General features: G+C 35.5%; 2 protein-coding genes across 2 annotated transcripts; both read right to left on the reverse strand.

Moving 5' to 3' along the window:
• Nucleotides 1-3,298: 3,298 nt before the first annotated feature.
• Nucleotides 3,299-4,271, reverse strand: LOC11420097 (uncharacterized). The gene is made up of 2 exons (XM_024776204.2): nt 3,488-4,271; nt 3,299-3,455 (listed from the first exon to the last, which is right to left on the reverse strand). The coding sequence occupies exon 1, from the start codon at nt 3,915-3,917 to the stop codon at nt 3,498-3,500; it is 420 nt and encodes a 139-aa protein (XP_024631972.1). The 5' UTR covers nt 3,918-4,271; the 3' UTR covers nt 3,299-3,455; nt 3,488-3,497.
• A 1,839-nt stretch (nt 4,272-6,110) lies between these two features.
• LOC11420098 (kinesin-like protein KIN-12E) lies at nt 6,111-16,467 on the reverse strand. Its single transcript, XM_003596889.4, has 22 exons — nt 15,983-16,467; nt 15,059-15,214; nt 14,848-14,931; nt 14,545-14,664; nt 13,893-14,006; nt 13,697-13,789; nt 13,483-13,572; nt 13,304-13,374; nt 13,125-13,199; nt 12,938-13,025; nt 12,451-12,509; nt 12,130-12,193; nt 11,835-11,900; nt 10,989-11,153; nt 10,805-10,909; nt 10,230-10,465; nt 9,799-9,868; nt 9,564-9,608; nt 9,413-9,472; nt 8,561-8,626; nt 8,380-8,459; nt 6,111-8,235 (listed from the first exon to the last, which is right to left on the reverse strand). Exons 1-22 carry the CDS (start codon nt 16,250-16,252, stop codon nt 6,330-6,332), a joined length of 4,083 nt encoding a protein of 1,360 aa, XP_003596937.2. The 5' UTR covers nt 16,253-16,467; the 3' UTR covers nt 6,111-6,329.
• Nucleotides 16,468-26,160: the final 9,693 nt, after the last annotated feature.

Here is a 26,160-nt window from a genome sequence, read left to right on the forward strand (position 1 = left end):
GTTTTCAATACAACTATTTACTTTTTTGTTTTCTTAACTAGTGCTCTGAGACTACTAGTTAACAAGATCCAAAAAATTTGGGGTTGTTTTAAGGGTGTTTGTGGTTCGGTTTAGTTCAGTTTGAACATAAAAGTTATCTTAAATGAGGGATAAAACATTATGCGGTTCGCTTTGGTACGGTCAGCATTTAAAAAGTTATTTGAACAAAACCAAAAAACATAAAACAATAATAACTTCAGATCTGTTTTGTGGTGTTCGTGATGCGGTTTAGTTCGGGTTGGAGCATAAAAATCATCCTAACCGCGAAATAAAAAAGTATGTGGTTCGGTTAGTTTTTTTTTTTTTTAGAGAAAGTATGTCAGTTAGCTTTTAAAAAGTCATTCGAACCAAACCAAACAAACTTGAATTGGATTGGTTCAGTTGGTGTAAATTTTTTAAGACGATACAAATTTTTGTATCCAACATTAAAATCAAGTTAACAAAGCTAAAACATATTTCAAACAATATTTTATATTTCATCCAACATAGACAAAATTAAAAACGTTGACAGAAATTAATCATATTATGTAAGAAGTATAAAAGACTAAGATTTTATCATTCTCAAAAAGTTCAACTTGCACATAAGTATACATTGTTGAAATAAAAAGAAAAGAAGCAACTTAACAAGAGAAAAAATATGTCATTTTATAAAATAAAAAAAAAAGTTAATTTCTATGAGTATCGATCTAGGTGAAATATGTTTAATTATTGTTTTTCTTATGTTTTTTTTTAACAAGCCAAAATGGAATTAATAACCAAAAGAGATTCGTCTCGCAGAAGGTGTGCAAAAGAGAATCACTTCAAACATATACAAATGTCAGTTCACCGGTGCCGTAAACATAGACACCGTGTTTTCAAAACCAAAACAAAGAAGATTACATAAAAATACCCATACAAGACATAGTGTTGCCATCAGTCATGGTAACTGAAAGCAAACATATGCAACCTAGCTTTAAGCCACTGAAATGAAAGTACTTTCACTCTATCAGATTTAACGCTAATTGAAGTAGCCTTCTGATTAAAAATGTGGTTGTTCCTCTCCTTCCAAATTGTCCACACACAAGCCAGTCAAATTAACTGTAAAAAAGAATGTGAAAAATGCGGTAAACCCGCCATATGTTCAAACTGAAGATAATGGTCTCAACATCCCTTCGGAGCGACATATGATAAACCAAGCCAAAGTAACATTTGTGTCCACACTCGACCAAAGAACTCACATCTAAAGAGAAGGTGTTCGGAATTCTCTAATGAGCCGCACCCTCCCACACAGGATATGTTGTTCGAATGCAATACCTGTCGACGTAGCAAGTTATCTTTCGTAGGTAGTCTATTTCAAAATAGTCTCAAAGCAAACAACGACACATTTAGTGGAGCTTGCTTATGCCTTACATCTTCCACCAATCCCCTTTCAGGAGGGTTGTCCGTCGTCGTGAGATATTGATAGGTTCCCTTGACTGAATAGTCGTGAGCGGGATCAATAAGCCACCTCCCCCTATCATGAACATGAGCCTGCAAAACAACATCATGCAGTAGTATAGAACATTTTGTGACACTCTCCTCCTCCCAAGCATGCAGGCGCCTACGCCAGCCCCACGCATCACCTCCATCCTCCCACCCGCGCCTCTCCATGTTTTCCACCATCACCCATCTGTTTTCAGTCAACTCAAAAAGGCGTGGGAAGCGAACCCGTAGGGGAACTCCACCCACCCAGTTGTCAGTCCAAAAATAAGTTTCTCCTCCTCCACCTACTACCCTTCAGACATTATCTTCAAACCAACTCCCAACTCCCAAACCGACACCAGTTTTTCTTATGTTGCGGTTTTGTTTGGTTTAATAGGTAAAATAAAAACGCAAATCAAACCAACTAATGCGGTTGAGTAAAAAAATTATTTGAATACATCCAAATCAATTTTTTTTGTGCGATTTCGATGTGGATTGGTTCGATTTGCAAATTTTCTATAGGATTGGTTTGATTTTGAACACCTCTGATCTATTTAGTAGAAATATGCTATAAGTTATCTTATAATTAAAAAGTTAGCTTATCAAAATCACAAAAAGGGAGAAACAAATTTGTGAAAAATTTGAAAAACAAAAATTAAGATTCAATTACCTTTGAAAATGGGAATGAGAAAAACTCTCAACCAAAATTAGATTTAGTTCTAGCAACTCCTATAACAGAAACTCGATCAGAGTGGCATTTGAGGGAATTAATATTCATAATTTTGCCCATGGAAGGGGAACTTTTTGTTTCTTTCATTTTCCTTTTATTTGTATATCCAAATCCACCACCCATCATTTTCAATTGATTTAGAAGGAATTGAATTTAAATGGAGAAGAATGAGGATGAAAATGAAGTTATGGATATATAGGAAGAAGATGAAGTTACTGTTGAAGAAAAATAAAACATTTTTTTTAAAAGAATAATAATTTAAGAAAAAAAAAAAAAAAAACCTCTTATGTGTCACAATATTTGTCCCACGTGGAGGAGACATTTGTCGACTTAACGGACACATCATATACAACCAAACGACATAAATAGATGGAGGGACAAAAATGATTGACGTTTTGCAATTTCAAAGGGTTTTAAAGTTTCATTAAATAGTTAAAATGGTTATTGAACGAAGCTTATAATTTCGAAAGATAATTGCCTATTCAATCAGATACAATAACTCTCGAGGTAGAGATAGAAGATAACTTACTCAGAAGAGAAAAGATAATGATCTTGTCATGGTATGAATTATCTTCGTTCAACTAACACTCATCATCCAAAAGTAATATAAAGAAGTGATGAACCATACCTATTAAATAAATAAAGATGGTGACTAATTTACTTAGGATTTGAACTCTAAACTTCCTTCTTTAAACTCTTTGGGCATTCTTATTCTACGAATAGAGATACGATGTAACTAATATAGAACAATTATAAATCTGGATTTCTTTGTGCTCATTCTATAATGTTATTCATTTTGCATTAATCTCGATCCTTGGCTAACTTTTTTTTCTCTTTTTTATATTTTGATTGGATCAATCAACCGTAAAATTAATAAAAGTACAGATGATTTAACAAAAATGACATGAAGAAGAGAATAGTTTCAAAACCAAAATGAGTGCATTTTCTTTTTGAAAAGAGAGACAACTTTCATAACAAACAATGAATTGGCAAAAAGACATTAAATGACTTTGACATGATAATTCATGACACCACCACCAACCTCATTTTCTTATTTTAGTTAGAAGATAGTGGCAAACTTGCACCATATTCATTACTATCTTACCCTTAAAACACATAAATGATTGAATTCCACATCACACACCAGAAAAGGTAAACAAAGCATTGAATTCTTTTTGGATTTCAACACCTGTATCTTCAATCTCAAATGTAAAAATCACATTATACAATATACAATCACAATAATTTTTTTTTGAAAACATATACAATCACAATAATAATGATTGTACTAACGGTTATTTTCTCCGGTTTGCAATTCATCCGGTTCATGTTTCTGAGAAGAACTGCTTCTCCAAAAACCGTTTACGCTGAACCGGGCCCATAAATCCTCCTCCGGCAATTCCTCCTGGGCCAAAAGCTCCTCCATCGTGGGCCCAACAACAACCGTCTCAGGTCCAGGTCCACCGGGCTTTTCATGCTCCAAAAAGTTCTTCATATCCTTCTTCATCTGTTTCAGCAACCTTTTCTTTCTGTTATTGATAGCTGCCTTCTTCCACAAAGAAGCCGGAACTTTATACGTTGCAAGCGCCACCATATCCACCACCGCACATGGGACACAGCAGCAGATTGCTGCACACTCCGCTGTTGCATTTCCAGCCACTTCTCCGACGCTGCGACGACGGTTTTGGAGTTGGTTCTGGCGAGTCATTATGGAAAGAAAAAGAAGAAGAAAAAACGTGAAAGAGAAGGAGGAAAAGACTAGAGAGGTGGTGGTAGGAACGGAGGCATGAGAGAAGAACGCCGGCGAGGCATTTGAGAGGCTACCTCATGATGGGCCGGAGCAGGAGGAGAAAGAAGAATAGGGTTTATGATAAATGAGAGAGTACTTTTGAAAGCGGTTAAAGTGGGAAATGGTTGGGAGAGATTAAAAGGTGGGATTGAGAGAAGAAATATAGGAATATGAATGAAAACATATGAGCATAGTTGATTTGGTGTGCTTTTGTTACTATTTATATTCCTTTTTGGATATTTACCACCAAAAATTTATGTATTTTCTTTTGGCACCGAAATCCATACATAAAGAGTATTTTTTTTTAGTTTAAAACCTACCCATTAAGTTATTTTATATGTCGCATCTCATTATGTGTTGTCATGTCGTTCATTGATAAATAAAACACGTCATATCCCCTCAAAAAAAAAAAAAAACACGTCATACATTTCAAACAAATTAAAGGATGTGGCAACACGTACGTTTAAAATAACTAACAATACAAACAAATTATATTATTATTTTTTTTAATTATATTATATTTTCTTTATATTGGAATGCAACTTTTACTGACATCCTAAAAATGATTTATACATCAAGCCATGTTTTATATTGTATATGATAGTCATTGATATATATTTTTGAAGTATTTTACAAAGTGTTATTATAACTTTTGGGGAATTTGTTGGGTGGGGTTTGAGGAGAGAATCTAGACCAATAGACTAAAGATCACCACGAAGAGGCTATGTTATTTCACTTCTTTTATATAGTTTTCATTTAATTAACTCATTGTCGCACAATGTTAAGAAGTAAAAAAATGGTTTATAAGTCTTTTTTGATTTTAAAAAAATGTCGAAATTATTAGGGTACATCTTTTGCATGGGGATGGAACTCAAAAGAAACTAAACATTCCTTTAACAAGAAATTATATGGAACATCATGTAATTTCAATATCTAATCGCTTATCAAAACATTAGAGCACTCAAAATAACATGATAAAGAGTAATTGGACAACTCAGGACGATGACCAGTTGAATTGTCATTTCATTACATTTATTTCTCTAAGGCATATAGGACGATCTACATGTTGAAATATCATTTTGTTGCAAAAAACTATACTTAAAAATACTAAACTTTTCTTTATTACTAAACAATTGTATTAATTCTATTAGCAAAAAAATAAAAAGGTATTCATTCATTCTTTGACAAGTGTTTTTTTATAGTAAAAAAAGTGTTTTTTTCTCTGCAAATTCAACAGTTTATGGATGCTTAACCTTCCTCTTCGAATGTGGCTTAGTGATCTTTCCTCTTAATCTTGTTTTTGTCCTGCAACATTAGACTACTTAAGAGATTTGAGTCTAATTCCTTTTTTTTTTAAGAAATATTTGAGTCTAATTCTAATGGAAGGAATGTGGTTGATGGCAAGTGGTTTGATATCGTATTAGTCAATTGATCAAGAAAACGTCGAAAGAGAAAAAATTAGGAGAAACTGAAATCATCATGTATCCACAGTTTTATGTAATATTCATGGACATGTCATTTTAGCTTTCTTAAATCTTTAGGTTTTGTTTGGAAGTTTAGAGGGAAGAGGAGAGTTTTGAAAAAAGGGAAGGAGCAAGTGGAAGAAATAGATATATTGGGAGACAGGGTTTTAGGGGTTCATTTTTCGTCGTAATACAAAATCCTTGTCATTTGAAGGAGCTCAAATATTGTATTATAGGAGGGTTTTCTGAGGGTTTTCAAGGGGTTTTTGAGGGATTATATGAATTCTTCAACTTCAATCTTTGTTGTTATAATATTTTTTTATCTCTATATTTTCCATCGCCTAAAGTCCTCCCTCCCTTCCAAACTCCCAAACAAAACTTCATTGAATGATAGTACCTCTTTTGCTCGTCGGAACAATAAAATAATAAAACTAAACATTCATTTAACAAGAAATTATATGCAATATCATGTCATTCCAACACCTAATCTTTTATCAAAACATTAGATCACCCAAAATATAACATGATAAGAGCAGCTGCGCTGCGCTACTCAGGACAGATGATCAGTTGAAATGTCATTTCGTTACATTTATTTCTCTAAAGCCTATAGGACGATCTGCCACAAGAGGACAAACAGAGGGAACAGTTCTCGACACAGATTTTAAATCTCTGCAATGACTTTAAAGTTTAAACAGTGGGACACAACAACACAGGGCCAGATGAAGTTTGGAGAACAGCCATGAGTTGTTCTCTTACAATTTAGAAAAAATGGGGTCAATTTGTTTTCAAGCAGATACATAATTAGCGTTAAACAAAACATGCTTTAATTAAGTAGAGAACTAGTTACAACATCACAGAACAAAATAGTTTAGGTGGCATGGGAAATGCCTTCTAACAATAACTTTGTTTCCTGAATAGATGTCCTTAGATTTCTCATCTGCTCCTCTACCTTCTCAAAGGTGCCTACACAAGACATGGAAGATAAGAAATTGCTATTTGCAGCAATGATCATGGATGCTTGTAACTCTTCAGCTCTTAAAAAATCCATTTGCAATTCTTCCCCTAGAATCTTTGTTTCAGCCTCCTTTAGATCATACTCAAACAAACACTGATGGAGATCAATGATCAAGTGTTCCATTTCCAACATTCCGTTATCTCTAAACTCCAAACACATTTCTTTTTCATTCATCGCGCGTTGAAGTGAAAGCTCTTTTTCCTTCGTGTTCTTCAAACCTTGTTGTATTTCTAATCCAACAGCTTGTATCTGACTCTCTACATTTGCCACCTTCTTGTTTAGATTTCCCAGTTCCTTTCTAATAACCCCTAATTTTTCTTGAGAAAGCTTCATCTCTGCTTGCAGCTTTGTTTTCTCTTCTTCTAACTTGAGTAAATCAAATGCTTTACCACTAAATTGCCAACTTTTAACTGATGAATCTACGCTTCGAGTGTTATCAATAGCAAAGAGAACTTTTTCGCCTTCACGCTTGCGATTCTCTTCTTCCAATTTGGATTTGATGCCTGCAATATTTTTGGCTAATTCAGCTTCAGATTCTTGGTTCTTCTTTAAAGCATTTTCCAACCCTTGTTTGGAAGCTTGAAGAGAAGCCAACTCCCCTTTCTTTCGGTCAATATGAGATGCCAAGTCTTTCACAGCGGCTCTTGCCTTTGCTTCCCGTTGCTCAAAATAAGAAAATGACTCGTGCTTCATAATATTTGACAATGAGTATTTGAGGGCAGATAATTTTTTATCAGCTAACGTTCTTCTATTATGTGCTTCATTAAGTTCAAGGTTCAAGGATTTAAACTGCTGATGTTTGACCTGAATATCGTGTTCTATCACTTGAATTTCTCTAGAGAGCTCATCAACCTGTACAATTTCATTTTCGGCGCAGCTAAGCGTTCTGACAGCCTCTAAGATTTGTTCATCAACTCTTTCAAGCTTCTCTTTAGCACAATTCAATTCCATTGATGACTTTGCCTCATGGAAATTTGCTATCTCAGTGTCCTTTTCAGTGTTGTCCAGAATATCAACCTCATTATCCTCCTGTACAAGCTTTTGTTCTTCATGTCCATCTGGTTCAAGGCATAAATCAGACCCGGATATAGTAGGATTGTCCTCATGTCTACTATCACCTCTATCTTGTGCTTCCTCAGAAACAGTTCCTACTACCGAGTCTCTTTCCCCTCCATCGACTTCAACAAGCTTTTCCATGCAGTCGAATTCTCCTTTGGTTTCAACTCTTCCATGTTCATAACATGAAAGAGTTCTTTTAAGATCATCCTTCTCTTGCATGGCTCTTTCATACAAACTCATCAACTTTTCGTTTTCTTCATTGATTTCCATGAGCTGATGTTGGAGATCTTCGACCACTCTTTTCAATGTGGCCTCCTCTTCTCTTTTTTCAAGAAGGTAACTATTTTCAACCTTGGATTCAATTTCTTGAGAATTCTCACCTTTAGTAATATTTCTGTTACTTTCAGCAGTAGCCTGTTCATACAGTTCAATTAATTTACTGTTATCCTCAAGCAGGGCTCTAAGCTTCACCCTTAGCTCTTCATTCTCCCTTGACAAGATAATTGCTGTCTCATTAACCTCTGCTTCTCTCTGACTAGCAGCAGCAATAGCATCAACCATTGTCTTCAATTCAAGTTGGCTATTGATGTTAATTGGCATATCAGTCATTGATGGAGGGCCAATTGGCTCCCTTCCTTCTGTAGCTTCACTTGTTGAAGATTTCTCTTGTTCAACTTTTGCTTTCAAATCATCAACTTGCCTACAACAAAAACATATGCATATGCAGAAACAGTGTGAAAAAGGAAATGTACCTAGAATCACGTTAGGCAAAAAATTTGGTCCAATTTAAAAGAATCAACCATGGCAAAATTGTTTATGTGAAAAATTTGAGAGCAAACAATACCTTTCCAATTTTTCTTTCTCTTCAAGGCAAACTTCTAGCCTCTTCTGAATGGTGTCCATTTCTGCCTGGTTTTGTATAGCCTGTCAAAGGTAAGGTAATATTAGGTCATAGAAAACCACTGATATTTGACTGCAAAATTGAATTAAGCAGAAAACACAGTACAAGCTAGAATGGTTTAGACCTGAATGCGGAGAAACTCATTTTCCTCCCGAAGAGAAGATTGCCAACGTGACTTTGGACTTGGCTCCTGAAGATAAATATTAACAAGAATTAAATAAATAAATAATGTATAAATGTAAATTTTAAAATGCAGGCAAGCAAAAAAGAAACTGAATATGCAAAAACAGAGAACATAGGCATATATAATTTGTTTATATTATCAAACATGTTTCCTTATAGATAGACATGCATAAATTGAAGAGAGAGAAAAAATAGCAGGCTTCCTTATTTAATTGCTGGCCATATGATCAAATTGATGTATGCCCCCGAGAAGATTCAAAGTATTATAATTTTGAGGGGCTCAAATAACCAAACTACAGTAAACTTGTGCATAGAAAGAAAATAATATAGATTTTGCTCTTGGTCCAAGATTGGTGTTTCCCCTAACAAACTCTAGTGTAGAAAAGGGTATAAAAATAAGTAAACAAAGAAGAACGTCAGAAGACAACAAAATAGAAAGCAAGTTCGAAGCCACATTCTCTATTCTAACAGTTGAGCACCGGTATCATTCTTTGATTTAAACTGTGAGAGGCTTACTTTCAGGAGATTCAAAATATATCCAACATTTATTGTAATATTGCTAAATTGAGCAAGATCTCATGGGCAATACAAACAGAAAAGCACATTGGATTCAATTGTTGGATATTACAATTACAATATCGGTTATCTATACAGAAGCTCATTCATTAACACCAACTAGTCTGAAAATCTTGTAAATTGGTACAATCAAAATCTTCTAGGCTTTCTAACTTGCATATATACTGAGGTAAAACATGAATATGAATATATATGCAGAACACTCGATTATTCTTACCTTATTTGAAAGAAGATCGCCATCACTATTCAAGTCCTCCACGGTGTCAGCATTTGTTTTCTAAAATTTGCAAAAAGAGTAGGTCAACTTAAAAATATGACAGAAGGAAAAATTTATTATTGTAAAAAAATATGAAAACCTGAGCCATTACCATATCGGGTTCGTGCATAAATTTCCAATCTAGTGCTTCTAACAACTGCACATAAATGTGAAGAAAACACAATCAAAATCTTTTAAGGTGAGGGATGCCTCCCTTACATATAAGCACGCTTTAGAGTCGGATCACATCAATTGTGAGACTCACAGTAGCAAATAAATATGAATACGGGAAGATTGACTAAAAACTTAAATGAACTAGTACAAAAACACCCCTCCCTAGTCCCTACCTTGTTTTGAAGTACCATGATTTGTTCATTCATTAGTTCCCGTTCACCTCCCTCATAAAATGACTTCAACCTGTTTTGGAGATAGATAAGCATTAGCAGCATTAATAAAACGTATCAAAAACCTGTTTTTGTGAACATGGCTAACTGTTTCTCTCGACAAGAGCAAAAGCTTGTTTTCTGGTTTCAAACAATTTGCATACTAATGTTTTATGATAAACAATGTAAAGAAACTATGTGATATTATTCATAGTTGAGTGCTCATTAATTATCATAAGAGGTCATTTCCCAACTATTCTTATAATCGTGAAATCGGAATGAGATATTTAAGTTGCACAAGAGAACAAGAAAGAGATAACAGCAAAGTTAATCAAAAAAGAAGACTCATGCTGAATCTGCTGATTTAATTAAATTAAAAAGAAAAGAAATCATGCCTTCCTATTTCTTCTTTAAGCTGCAAATTTTCCATAGCAAATCTAGTTACGTCTTGACTTCGATCCACCTTGGCCTGCAGGACCTCAATTTCCTTCAAATGTTCCTCTTTTTCGCTCAGCAAGTGTGTCTCAGCTGAAATCTTCCCGGAAGCAACTGCTTCTAACCTTTTTCTTTCAGCCTCTCGAAATTTGAGCCTCATCTTCAAACCTTGTATCTCATCTTCCCTTTGCTTGACCTGAATCATCCCATAGTGCAATCAGTTAATTTCCAAAGATTTACATCACAAAACAATCAAGAACTACTGTGATAAATAACAGATATATATTAACAAAAACGAATAATTATCAACGTACAATATGAATTAACAAAAAAGAATAATTATAAACGTTCAATATGAAGGACAATACAGAAATACCAAAACAGAGATCTATGATAACCTAAATTAGACTTAAACTGATAATAAAAAATTCTCAATTGGATCTAAAGCTTGTCTTTTGATTTCCTTTTCAATGAAACATTCAAATAAAAATGGTATACAGAACGCATTAACGACTATACTTCATTTCACATATACCAGCTTCATGGCCGCTTCATTTTCTTCTCTCAGTGCCTGCAATGCTCTCTCTTTGTCCTTTTCTCTTCTAAAGGCCCCAACAAGGGCAACTTCATAATCTTTTTTCTGTAACAAGAAAAAGAAGCATATCAGTAAACATAGTTATAAAACTGGATGATTTCTCAGACACGCCACAAATATCTACCTGAGATACCCTTTTAGCAGAAGTTAATGGACTGAACGATCCTTGGGCTTGGGCACCCTCCCACTTGAAGGACGATATTGGAGAACCTGGAAAGCTAATTACTGAAGTGTCATTATCCTGAATTTCTCCTCCGCCAGCTAAAGATCGCAAACGGGATACTTCTTTCTGAAAAATGAAATTGCATTCCATATCACATATTTGGTAAATCTTCTTTGAGAATTAACATGACATGAACTCAAAGTTGTGTTCTATAGATGAAATGTGAACGTAGTTTTGCTCACCATAACACTTTTTTATGACAAATAATTCATTGAATTCAACAAAGTATATTGTAATATTGATAGACTCAACAGGTATTAGAAGAGAAAACAAGAAAAGAATGCAAGAATAGGACAGAACAGCCCAGGGATCTCACAATCTCTGGACAATGTGGAGACCGGTCCGCAAGTACAAAATTGTCTTGTAAGGTAAGTAGTATCACTCTTTATAAACTCTTGTAAGACCTTAGCTCTTTTTTTAATGCAGGACTTGGCTTTACGTACTATATCATATATATAAAGGCATGAACAATCAACCACATAAAATTAATGGAGCTGTTCCACTACCCTTCAAAGTCCACATGAAATTAAAAGGTGAAAGCAAAACTCTTCCTAACCATTATAATCGTCTCATAACCAATTCAATAGGCATGTATATAGCGTTATTTGATTCGAAATGACATGCCACTACTAGAACCAAATCACTTTACCATTTCTGTATTTAAAAAAGAGGGAATGGGCCACCAGACACTTTCTATGCAATGACATTAAGAACATAAGAAGAAAAGATTAATTAAAATTAGTGTACCTTAAGTTGTTGAATTTGAAGTCTCATTGCAATGACATCTCCGGATGCATCCTCATTTACAATGGCCTGAAGAAAAATTACATTACATAATAGACACATTAAAACTCCCTGAACTGATTACCAGAAAAGAGAACTATTTAATAAGCTCTCATTAGTAGGACTAATATATTAAAATTTCTCTACGGAAGCTTATAACTCTCTTTGAGTACAAACTTGGAATAAAACAATATCTACAATTTTGGGCAAATATTGGGAGTAAACTAATAAATAAGAATCAAAAGTACGAAAGACATACATTGTTCTTGATGAATTTAGCACGTTGTGCGAACTTCAGTGTGCTTAATGTCTCAAGCGAGCAACTGCAGGAGTTACTTATTGTCATTGAAATATTGAAATATAAAAGCATTTAACTAGATGCAGCAAATAAACATAATGTGGTTAATGACAGAAAATACGCCACTACAAAATTGGACAGTGAGATTAAGAATCCAGTTACTATGACAAACAAGCAAAACATTGAAACTTGATGACTCCTGGTTCCAAAATTTCTTTTATGTAAAAGTAACCAAGTCCTTATGCAAAGATGATTTGAACTAAAAGAAAGACATTCACTAACCAAATAGAGGGGCTTATATTTGCAATTATGATAGTTTTTGCATTCCCTCCAAGAGAATCCTGAAAGGAAGAGACAAATACTGATCTGATTAATCGATAATTTGCAGCTCCTTACTCAGTCATAAACTAATTCAGACACTAGTAAGTAAATTTTTGCCTAACATTAATGAAGATATTTTCAAATATCTTCGTAAGTTGCAACACTCCGACAAGCTTCTTGTTCTGTATTGCTGATTCTATGGCTCATTTATTAAATATAGAGCTTTTCAATGTAATTGTATGTCATACCAAAGTTATTATTGTGAACTTGCAAAATAAAAGGGTAATGTAATTTCAAATATCCATATCCAAAAAACTTACAGTTCCTTCGCGACAACTATTTCATTTTAAAACACTTACATCTGCTACTATCAATCTCCAAATATTGAAATCTAATTGTGAACTGGGACCACCTAAGCAATACGAATCTAGAAAATTTGGACACTGACCTGAAGTAAAAATGTGAGCTTCGAATCGCGGTAAGGAACATGGTGTGACTTCCCATTAGATATACTGACTAGGTTCATAATCACAAGCCTGCAATTATAATATTATCACCTATGAGGTTAGTTTTTAAGTAGAACGCCACATTGATAAAATAGACAGTTAAACAAAATTGTCAACAAGGATACCGACCCCAAGGTTGAAAGAGACTTGTTGATATTAGTAGCTTCCTTGAGGCGTTCTCCTTCAGCACCAGAACTCTTCTGCCTAATGTCAAGAAGGATATATAGGTAAACAGGCATACAATACTTGCAAACCAAGATAGCATAACAGGAAGACAAACATGCATATACATTATTACAAATAATTACCTCTCGGATCCGGCCAAATCAACAAGATTGAGTCGAGCAAATCGAAAGTGAGTTACTCCTTGAGATTCCCACTAACAAGAGATAGTTAAATTAATGTGTCATAATAATATACTAGTAAACAATACAAAATGTTAAGTTTATCTTTTGCATACACCAGAAGATAGAGAAAAATTACTCACTTGACTCTCAATGATGCAGGTAAATACACTATGAGAACGGCTGCTAGCGCGATTCATATTAGTAGCAGCCACCTTCCTGTTCGCGGCACCCTAAATAAAATCATAACTTGTAATCAATGTCTTTTAACTAGTACGTCGAAGAGAGGTTCGTTGGGGTAATACAATCAATTGTTGAAAAACAATACTCAAGAGTAAAGGTGGAGGCATTATATACCTGAACAAGTAGTTGAATGACATCTCGAGCATTACTAACTTCTACTTCCTTAAGATTTTCCACATAAACACCTTTCTTGTTGTCTTCTCTTATCTGCGACATGATTATTGTTTAAGAAAAAAAGAAGCGGAAAGTTGTATGATATAAAATGCCTCTTTCAAACATCGAAGAAGTGATGTGAATAGTTAGTCGTTACCTGCAGATTGTTAGATGAAGGGTCCAAAAGATCAAGGATCTGTTCATTGTATATCTCCAAGAAAGAACATTTGCACGTGAATTTTAACTTCTCATCTCTACGGGCCTCTTTGTCCTGGTGAAAATTACAAAAATAACAGACTAAAACTAAATCCAAGCAAATTTAACTACATGAATAGAGCCATATTATTGTCTAGACTAATAACCAATTCAACTTCAGTATGAAAAAGTGAAAATTTAAAAGTATTATGCAAAATGTTTTCTGTTTTCTCAATTATAAATTTATTTTCAATATATTCATATATTTTAAATATGTATATACAAAGTAGTGAAAAACAATAAAAATACTACTTTTATAATTTCTTGTGCAGAAAGAGGAGTGAAAATAAGGTGTCACAATGAAAAAAACAATAATAGCATTAGTGGGGTCTTGAGGTGCACCCCTTGTATGAATGGCTTAATGATCATTGCAAACTTGCTTCTTAAAAATGGTGTTTATAAAATGATCGTAAAAAACCTTGTCTTCATTTGGGACTAGCTCAGAGACATTGCTTACTCATTACTTGAGTCATAAAACCCTAATTAATGGCGAGACTGTTCTTAAATAATGACTGAGCCATTAGTATCTAATTGAACACCATAATAAATTATACCTTCTGAATTCTTGAAAACAAGTGCTCAAAAATTCTTGGTGTCATCCCACAGTTGACACTGTGTCGTCTAGTTCCCCCTTCAATGTCACCGAGCATGGTGTGCGTCTTCCCACTTCCAGTCTAAATGCAAAAACAATTACTTTCGGTGTGTAAAATTGTTACAAAGTTAAATATGTAAAATAATCTACAGAAGATATCACAGTATGAAACATTTTTTTCCTTACTTTAATATTCTATAATAATATTGAACTAAATAAACAAACTAACTAGAATAACAAGAAGAGAATCAAAATAATGACTTACTTGACCATAAGCAAACATGCAGCTGTTGTAGCCTCCCATGCAATTATCTACCATTGGTAAACCAGCTAGTTTAAAGAGATTCTCCTGTAACATAAGTTATGTGAATGTGAAAATCAAGCTTAAAAAAAAACTACAGCATTGACACTTATTACTTAAACTTGCACAATAGTTCTAATTCCAACCAAAACGAATGGATGTAACAAAATTTTACCTGGCTAACGGTCTCATCTGCAACAAGATCGAAAGTAAACCGCGCCTCAGGAGGTCCAGTCCAAGTAATTGTCTGACAACTCTCTTGCCTAACGCATTTACTGTTTCCTTGAACCGATATCTCGTTATTGCTTAGAGGACGCATTCTAATAATAACCTAGCTCACAAAATTTAAACAAAATCAAACTTCATTAGCTTAAACCAAGTCATAATCATACTCCACTCCTAAACTATATAGAAAAATAACCATATATATCAAACATTTAAATGCAAAATTACTGTAATTTTTAATTTAAATGCCAAACAAATTTATAGCTATACAAGCCTATGTTTGATTCCACGTTTGGAGCAGCCATAACTGATTCCCTAGTAGAATTTATTTTGCCTTCAGAATTGATACTAACTTGAAGCTAGGCTCTTTAGCGTTTGAGTCTAAACATGATTTTCACACTTAAAATTATTGTTCAACTTAAAATTATTGTTCAACTCACTTATAAGTAAAATCAATTATACAAAGTCGATTAATTCATAATCAATTTATTGGTTCAACTTAGAGTAAAGAGTATTAATTATGGACCTGTAAAATTGATTTTGACATGTTTGGTTGCTAAAGCTAGGATTTGTAGTTTTGGACTCACTCATTTTTACATAAACCACGCTTATGTTCAACTCACTTTTAAGTAAAATCAATTTTATGAATCAATTTTTTGTCACTGAGCACCAAACATGCTTAAGTCTAGTTACGAGATTCCTTTATTCAAATAAAACCAAATTACAAAAAAAAAAAGCAAAAAATCGCTAATAGCATTCACTCCACAAAAGTGAAACACATTAAAATTTTGATTTCATGCAACTACTTCAAAAAAAATAGATATATTAAAAGGCTTAATTTAGATTTTGTGAAGTTCAAATTGAATATTTCTACCTGAACATTATGATCTTTCCAGAAAGAAGGATCTTCACACAATTCAAAGCTTTGCATGGACGAAACCGCGGCACTACTTTGTCCAACAACAGATTCATCATCCCAATCGGTAATATTCCGAACTGCAGAGCTTTGAAACAGATTATTATCTTTAACCGAAGATTTCACAAGATCTGGAGTGTTCTGAATCAACGAAATTTGTTCGGATGGATGATTGTGGAATCCGAATCTGGTTTTAATCGCGCTTGCAGCCTCTGATAGAAACGGCATTGTAGCGATGAATGAAGGAATTTGATGAAGAATTTGTGGAAATTGAGTTCGGTGAAGTTTTCTAGGGTTTGAAAAGGGAAATGAAGTTGAAAATGAAAGAGGGAAATGAAATTTGAAGTTGAAATTTGGGAATGATGAAGAAGAAGGAAGAGTGGGTGTGCGAGAGAGAAGAAGATTCTGTGATCTAAAGGTGGAGAGTGATTTGGCTGAACGGTGGAGATGGATTTGAATTCAAAGTTTGGGACCGTTTGAGATTACAGATTTGAATTGTTTAGGATGGAGCCAATTCTAACTTTACCCTCCCCATTATTTTTTTTTTTATGAAATAATCTTTTCGTTTACTTTTCTTGTGGTCAAACTTCATATTACTCGTCTCCGTGATTTTAACTCATTCAGACGATAAGAACAATGCATAATTTATATAATATTTGAAATTTGAATCTCGGACACCACAAAAAAAAACTTTATATTACTGTCGTCTCTTCTCTATAAACCAAAGGGTTAACAAAAAAAATTGATATCTCATTTAATCTTTTACAATCGTCTTGCATCCAATTCAGTTTCTCAAGAAAAAAGTTCAAATTAATTTTTCTTGCATCCAATTTAGTTTCTCAAGGAAAAAAAATCAAATTAATTTTTTGAGGTTTTTATATTGAAGATGAATTGGTTTTGGGAAAAAATTAAATTTATAGTTTGTTGAATTTTTTAAATGTAAAATAATAAAATTCATTTAAATGTTTTATTGAGTTCTTTTATTCCTAAAGAAAAAATAAATAAAAAAAAAATTTCCCCTAAAAAAATAATAAAAATAAGAATTTGTAAATATATTTTTTAGATGAAAAAGATTGAGTATGAATATTTTTAAAAAAATAAAATTGTAATCTATTGCATCGATGAGCGAAATATATTACAAAAATCTATCTTGCTAGTGTAATTGATTTTGAGTTGCATTATCAACCTAAGATGTTTTTATGTCCATTGCATGTATTTGATGTAGCAAATAAGATTGGGATCATCTAAGTTAGTACCTCATCTTGATTAGTTATTATTTAGTTGATAGATAGTTCCATGCTTATCTTTAATAGAAACTTTTGGAAAACGGATAAGTTTTTATATTTTGTTCTTTGTTGTTTTCTACCTTTCTCCTTTTGTGATGAGAATACACGAGCCATATGACCTCTCTTATTATTTGAAAGAAAAAATTAATTTAGTTGTATATATATGGTCAACTTATAAAGGTTGTCGTTTGTTTTGTTGATCAGTAAGAGATGATATTGTTCGAACTATCCTCGTTGTACAATTATCTCTCTCTCATTCGTTTCTAACATTGTACATTTACTTTGTGTAGGATACTATCAAACATGTAACAATGCAATCAAAAGGGAAAGACAAACATTCTTATTGAGTAAAGAATTATATGCAACAATGTCAAGTTTAATGCCTAACTTAAGCATTACAGGGATTACAGACTTGGCAACATTAAGTTTCCCCTCTTTGCATAATGCTTCTATCAGTGTAGTATATGTGAACAAGTCAGGAACTACTTTATGACTCTTCATTTGGTGCAAGAGAGGAAGAGTTTTAAATTGGTTGACACACAAATATGCATATAAGAGTATTAAAAGTGATGATGTCTGGAGAAATATTTTTCAAAAGCATCACGAGATACAGGTCGAGAGCTTCATCTGGTTTACCCTCTTTGCATAAACAATCAAAGATTGTATTGTACATCACTTCATCTAAAGAGATGGAATGACTTTCAACTTTTGCGAGAAAGAGTATTGTAGCAGAAAAATCTCTAGTTCTGCAGATAACATCGATCAATGTTTCAAATGTAAAACGGTCCACTTCGTAACTAGTGTAACAGCCTGATTTTTAGCTAGATTTATTTCAATTACTTGTATTTTGTGTTTTATGCGTTTGTGTGTGATTATTCATCATTGGATGCATTTTCACGGGTTTCCGTGTTAGAATGGTATTTTAGTCATTTTAGACTTAGGGGTATTTTGGTCATTTTGTGAGAACGGATAAAATTATAATTTTTGGTGGGAATTACTTTTAGTGATAGTGAGAATAGTTATTTCATTAAGTTACTAGAGTAAATTGAGATTTTACCGTTTAGTGACATTTTACCGTTATTAGTTAATTACCGGTTAGAGTGTATAAATATTTTTGGTTTGAAGAGAAATGGGTTAAGCCCACTAGAAACTAGGTTAGGCCCATTAAGGGTTATACCTGATGAGTTGTCTTAGGAAAATATCACTTCATTCATTTCATAAGATATTTTCTAGAGAGAGGTAGAGAGAGAAAGTGGTGAAGAGAAGAAAAAGGGTTGAGAAGGAGAACTTGAAGAACTAAGGATTGGAGTGAGCTGAGGAGCTAAATTGAAGCCTAAGTTGGTATTAGTCTTTATCTAAGGTAAGGGGGTTAGTCTTTATCATAATCATCATCATTTTTGTAAATTTTCAAATGTTGTATGAATTTTTGCATAATGGATAATTGTTGCTAAATTCGTGCTCCAACTGTGATGATATGTTTGTATTCATGAATTGATGATAATTGTAAGATTGCTGGTGAAATTACATGTTCAAATATGTAAAAATGATAAGTTGTGAAAATTGTGCTCAATTGGTGAATTTTGCCAAGTTGTTGTTGAATTGAGTTATGATTCCTGTTCAATTGATGTTATTGTTGTTAATTGATGTTGTTGTTGATGAATCATTGTTTGGGTATGCATATTCATGAATTGATGATGAGAATTTGAATTATTGTTGGTGTTTTAGTGAAAATGGATGAGTTTGGTAAATTGGCCAAAAGTGAGATTAATTTTCATGTTCAATGTGTTTTTGAGTATCCTTGTGAGTTAGTTGACATATAAGCATGTTTTGGAAACATAATTGGGCAAAGAAGGATCAAAATTAGGGATTTTGGGTGAAAAGGGGTTCAAAACCGTAACATTTTTCTACAGAATTTGGAATGGTCGCTTAAGCGACGCTGCAATATGTGTAGGGTTGGGAATAGGCCAGGCCGGCCTACAGGGGCCTATGGCCTGGCCTGTTTAAGCCTAGCCTGTTTATTAAAAAGGCTCGGCTTAGGCTTTTTAAAAAGCCTATTTAAGTAAATAGGCCAGGCTATAGTGGACTTTTTAAATAGGCTTTAATGCTTTATAGTGAAATATGTTTTTAAGGCCTTATAGTGATAGACAAATCTTACACTGGAATAGGCTTTGAAGCCTATTAAGCCTATTTAAAAGTAGATAAAATGGAATGTTTAGTGACTTTAATAGTAAATAGGCTTGTAAATAGGCTTTCAGGCCAGGCCAGGCCAAAATAATAGGCCTATGAAAGGCCATATGTAACGCCCTAGTTATTTATTTAATTAATTTTAATCTATGTGGAGTATATATATATTTATATATGATGGTTTGGTGATTTATGTGGAGTATATGCATGTATTTATATATATGTGATTTTTGGGTGATTTATATGGTATATTATTTTATTATATGGTTTATTTAATAATAATTAAAATAAGTATGGAATAGTAATTATTTTGGAGTTTGGGAAATAATAGGAGTTATTAGAAGTTATGGGGAGTTAAGTATAATTAAAGGGAGTTACATTTTGGTGGGAGGTTAATACAGAGAAGTTAGAGTAGTTTTACGTAGAAGCAGTTTTTGGGAGAAAACAAGAGAAAACCAAGAGCAAGAGAGAACCAAGGGCTGAGCATTGCTGTGCATTTCTTCTTCAATTTCTAAGGTAAGGGTGGGATTTACTTCAAGATTATAGTTATTGAATTCTGATTTTGTGTTTAACAGAGTGTTGGTGAGAATTTGAGAAAAAGGGGTTTTTATGATAAAATGATGACTTTGAAGTTGTAAGCTTGATTTTGGGGTTAGAATTAGGTTCTGGTTGCGTAGAACACTTAACTATGTATCTGTAAACTGATTTGGGGAGTGATTGGGAGAAAAATGGGATTTTTGGGTAAAACCAGTTTTCTACCCGTACAGAAGTTCATCGCTCGCCTCGCGAGTAGCTGTGCTCGCCATGGCGAGTGAGCAACTTCATAGCTTGCCTCGCGAGCAGTCCAACTCGCCATGGCGAGTAAGCCCGGATAAAACTTGATTTTTGAAAAGTTGTTATAAGGTGTTTTGGGGATGGTTTAAGGTACCTAGATGATAATAAAGAGGAATGGTGGAAGTTTTAGGTTAAAAAGATGAATAGGGAACTTAGAAATGGAGTTTGAGTGAGAAAATGTCACTTTTTCCCGAGAGCACCTAATTTTCACTCGCCTCGAGTTCGCCTTGAACTCGCCATGGCGAGCTAGTGTTTTTGTGAACTCGCCATGGCGAGCAGATGTGCTCGCGAGGCGAGCTACTCTGTCCCTGATTGTTGAAATTGCTTGCTTGAATAATAATGGTTGATGTTGTTGTTTGAGCATGGGTATATATAATCATGCATTGTTTTGGTTGATTGGAGTGCTGCATTACCGAATACTGATGATGGTTGATTGTATGCTATTTATTGAGTCATACATGTCATTTAAGTGGTGTCATATGGAGTTGCATTGCATGGTCAGTTGTATGTAGATATACACAGGTAGGTCCATTGCATATGCATAAAAACAGCGGTGAGGGCTTCGGTCCTGGAGTACTAGTTGCTCAACAGCGGTGAGGGCTTCGGTCCTGATGAATGCTTTAACCATTCAAAAGCGGTGAGGGCCTCGGTCCTGATTGGTACCACATGCATAATTGCATCTCATTAAGAAGTCTAAGATGGTGTCTTAGCAGTGGTCATGTCATTTGCATGAGTCTTGATGTAATGATGATGTTGATGTTTGATATACATTCTTATATATGTGTATTCATTGTGGTCTTGGTGTATTGTTGATGTTGATGATATTATATACATTGTATACTACTTGTTAAGTGGATGATTATGATGATGTTGTTGTGATTGTGAATAATTATAATATTTGCAAGTGAACATGTTGAAGTTATAGGGTGTTAGATTCATTTGATGATTTTAATATCTATATTTATTGTTGTGAATCTCACCCCTTCTGCTTGAAAACGTTGCCCTTCCTATGGGTAACTTGCAGGTGATCCTGAGTAGTTGGTGGTGGCTCAAAGTCGTGTCTAGGGCTCTGATACGTGGGATGGGATTTATCTTTATTGTTATTGTTGCTTTTCCTTTCCATGTATCAAATTTTGGAACTTGTGGTGTGGAGCCTTTTATTGTCTTTTGAACAATGTTGATGAATTATGCTAAGGCCTTTAATGCCGTAGGATGTTGTTGGATTGAAAACTATTCCGCTGCTATGTTTTCATATTTTATCAAGTGGATTGATTAAATAGTTCTATTTTCTATTTAAGAATTTTGAATTTGCAATGTAGCATGCCCGTTTGGTGAAATACTCTGATGTTTGTATGCTATTTAATTGCTTTTGGGTAACGGGGTGTTACAATTTGGTATCAGAGCAGGTTGGTCCGTCCGGCCAAGTAGTAGAGTCTTGTTGAGCCACCTAGGATAGAGTGTCAACTTTATTGTTGCTTTTTGTTGTTGTTCTGAGTTGTTGTTTGTCGTGTAGAATCTCGAGATGACTGGAAGTAGTGATGCTGCTCTTGTTGCTGCGCTTGAGGCTGTAGCTCAAGCTGTTCAACAGCAACCTAAGGCTGAGACTGGTGGTGATGGAACCAGGATGCTTGAGACTTTCCTGAGGAATCATCCACCAACTTTCAAGGGTAGGTATGATCCTGACGGTGCTCAGAAGTGGCTGAAGGAGGTTGAAAGGATATTCAGGGTCATGCAGTGTTCCGAGGTTCAGAAGGTGCGGTTTGGGACGCACATGCTAGCTGAAGAGGCCGATGATTGGTGGGTGAGTTTGCTGCCTGTGTTGGAACAGGGTGATGCTGTGGTTACCTGGGCCATGTTCAGGAAGGAGTTCCTAGGCAGGTATTTTCCAGAGGATGTCAAAGGTAAGAAGGAGATAGAATTTCTGGAGTTGAAACAGGGTGACATGTCTGTCACAGAGTATGCTGCAAAGTTTGTGGAGCTTGCCACATTTTATCCTCATTACAGTGCGGAGACAGCTGAGTTCTCCAAGTGTATCAAGTTTGAGAATGGGTTGAGGGCTGACATCAAAAGAGCTATTGGGTATCAGCAGATCAGAGTCTTCTCTGAGTTGGTTAATAGGTGCAGAATCTATGAAGAAGACACCAAAGCTCATTATAAGATTATGAGTGAGAGGAGGGGTAAGGGACAACAGAATCGTCCTAAGCCTTACAGTGCTCCTGCTGACAAAGGAAAGCAGAGGATGGGTGATGATAGGAGGCCCAAGAGGAGAGATGCTCCTGTTGAGATTGTTTGCTACAAGTGTGGTGAGAAAGGCCACAAGAGTAATGTTTGTGGAAGGGATGATAGGAAGTGCTTCAGGTGTGGTCAGAAGGGTCACAGTTTAGCTGAATGCAAGCGTGGGGACATTGTCTGTTACAACTGCAATGGGGAAGGTCATATCAGTTCACAGTGTCCTGAGCCGAAGAAGACTAGAATTGGTGGAAAGGTGTTTGCTTTGACTGGTACGCAGACTCCTAATGAGGACCGACTTATCAGAGGTACTTGTTTCTTTAATAGTACTCCTTTAATTGCTATTATTGATACTGGTGCTACTCATTGTTTTATTGCTATTGAATGTGCTTATAAGTTGGGTTTGGATGTATCTGATATGAAAGGGGAAATGGTTGTTGAAACTCCAGCTAAGGGTTCAGTAACCACTTCTCTTGTTTGTCTGCGGTGTCCTATATCTATGTTTGGTAGAGATTTTGTGATTGATTTAGTTTGTCTACCGTTGACGGGTATGGATGTTATCTTTGGTATGAATTGGTTAGAATATAATCGAGTTCATATCAACTGCTTTAGTAAGACGGTACATTTCTCTTCTGCTGAAGAAGAAGGTGAGGTTGAGCTTCTGTCTACAAAACAGATGAAACAGTTTGAACGTGATGGTATTCTGATGTATTCTCTAATGGCACAATTGTCGTTAGAAAATCAAGCTGTGATTGATGGTTTACCTGTAGTGAATGAATTTCCAGAAGTATTTCCTGATGAGATTCCTGATGTGCCACCAGAGAGGGAGGTTGAATTTTCAATTGATCTTGTTCCAGGAACTAAGCCGGTGTCGATGGCACCGTACCGTATGTCAGCTTCTGAGTTGGCTGAGTTGAAGAAACAGTTGGAGGACCTGTTAGATAAAAAGTTTGTAAGACCCAGTGTTTCACCTTGGGGAGCACCGGTGTTGTTAGTAAAGAAGAAGGATGGTAGTATGAGACTGTGTATAGATTACCGTCAGTTGAACAAAGTTACGATCAAGAACAGGTATCCGCTTCCTAGAATTGACGACTTGATGGATCAGTTGGTTGGTGCCAAGATTTTTAGTAAGATTGATTTGAGGTCTGGTTATCATCAGATAAAAGTGAAGGATGAGGATATGCAGAAGACGGCCTTTAGGACACGTTATGGTCATTACGAGTACAAAGTGATGCCTTTCGGTGTTACTAATGCGCCTGGTGTTTTTATGGAGTACATGAACCGAATTTTCCATGCTTTTCTGGATAAGTTTGTTGTAGTATTTATTGATGATATTTTAATCTATTCCAAGAATGAGGAGGAGCATGCAGAGCATCTGAGAATTGTATTGCAAGTGTTGAAGGAAAAGAGGTTGTATGCTAAGTTATCAAAATGTGAGTTCTGGTTAAATGAAGTAAGTTTTCTGGGTCACATTATTTCTGGTAGTGGTATTGCAGTGGATCCTTCAAAGGCTGATGCGGTATCACAATGGGAGACTCCGAAGTCAGTAACTGAGATCAGAAGTTTTCTGGGTTTGGCTGGTTATTACCGCAGGTTCATAGAAGGGTTTTCGAAGTTGGCTCTTCCGTTGACACAGTTGACCTGTAAGGGTAAGTCTTTTGTGTGGGATGCTCAGTGTGAGAGTAGTTTCAATGAATTGAAGCGAAGATTGACAACTGCTCCTGTTTTGATTTTGCCTAAACCAGAAGAACCGTTTGTTGTGTACTGTGATGCGTCTAAGCTGGGCTTAGGTGGTGTTTTGATGCAAGATGATAAGGTGGTAGCGTATGCTTCTAGGCAGTTACGTATTCATGAGAAGAATTATCCTACACATGACCTGGAGTTAGCTGCGGTGGTTTTTGTTTTGAAAATTTGGAGGCATTATTTGTACGGTTCCAGATTTGAGGTGTTCAGTGATCATAAAAGTTTGAAGTATTTATTTGACCAGAAGGAACTGAACATGAGGCAGAGGAGGTGGTTAGAGTTACTGAAGGATTTTGATTTTGGCTTGAATTACCATCCTGGTAAGGCCAATGTGGTTGCTGATGCTTTGAGTAGGAAAACTTTACACATGTCTGCTTTGATGGTGAAGGAGTTTGAATTGTTAGAACAGTTCAGAGACATGAGTCTCGTCTGTGAATTGTCACCCCAGAGTATACAGTTGGGAATGTTGAAAATTGATAGTGATTTCTTGAACAGTATCCGAGAAGCTCAGAAAGAAGATTTGAAGTTTGTTGATTTGATGACTTCTGGTAATGACACTGAGGATAGTGATTTCAAAGTTGATGATCAGGGTGTGTTGAGGTTCAGAGGTAGAGTTTGTATTCCTGACAATGAGGAGTTGAAGAAGTTGATTCTTGAGGAGAGTCACAAGAGTAGGTTGAGTATTCACCCAGGGGCTACAAAAATGTACCATGATTTGAAGAAGCTGTTTTGGTGGTCCGGTATGAAAAGAGATGTTGCTCAGTTTGTTTATGCATGTTTGATTTGTCAGAAGTCTAAGGTTGAGCATCAGAAGCCTGCAGGGTTGTTGACACCGTTAGATGTACCGGAGTGGAAGTGGGACAGTATCTCTATGGATTTTGTAACGAGTTTACCGAACACTCCGAGGGGGCATGACGCTATTTGGGTTGTTGTCGACCGGTTGACGAAGTCGGCACATTTCATTCCTATTAATATCAGTTACCCGGTAGCGCAGTTGGCAGAGATTTACATTCACAGTGTGGTGAAACTTCATGGTGTTCCGTCTAGCATTGTGTCGGATAGAGATCCGAGGTTCACTTCTAGGTTCTGGAAAAGTTTACAGGACGCTTTGGGTTCGAAGTTGAAGTTGAGTTCGGCTTATCATCCTCAAACAGATGGTCAGTCGGAGAGGACAATTCAATCATTGGAAGATTTGTTGAGGGTGTGTGTGCTTGAGCAAGGTGGAGCTTGGGACAGTCACTTGCCTTTGATTGAATTTACTTATAACAACAGCTATCACTCGAGTATTGGTATGGCACCGTTCGAAGCCTTGTATGGTCGGAGGTGTAGGACTCCTTTATGCTGGTTTGAGTCGGGTGAAAGTGTTGTGTTGGGACCGGATTTGGTGCATGAGACTACTGAGAAAGTCAGGTTGATAAGAGAAAAGATGAAAGCTTCGCAGAGTCGGCAGAAGAGTTACCATGACAAGCGAAGAAAGGATCTTGAATTTCAGGAGGGTGATCATGTTTTTCTGAGAGTCACTCCTTTGACGGGTGTTGGACGGGCTTTGAAGTCGAGGAAGTTGACTCCTAAGTTTATTGGTCCGTATCAGATTTCAGAGAGAGTTGGTACTGTGGCATATAGAGTTGGTTTGCCACCACATCTTTCGAATTTGCACGATGTGTTTCATGTTTCTCAGCTTCGGAAGTATGTTGCGGATCCTTCTCATGTGATTCCGAGGGATGATGATGTGCAGGTTAGGGACAACCTGACAGTTGAGACTATGCCGCTGAGGATTGATGACAGAAAGGTGAAGTCCTTGAGAGGTAAAGAGATACCTCTTGTGAGAGTCGTTTGGGGTGGAGCGACTGGTGAAAGTTT

This window comes from Medicago truncatula, chromosome 2 (assembly GCF_003473485.1).
Source record: "Medicago truncatula cultivar Jemalong A17 chromosome 2, MtrunA17r5.0-ANR, whole genome shotgun sequence".
NCBI lineage: Eukaryota > Viridiplantae > Streptophyta > Magnoliopsida > Fabales > Fabaceae > Medicago > Medicago truncatula.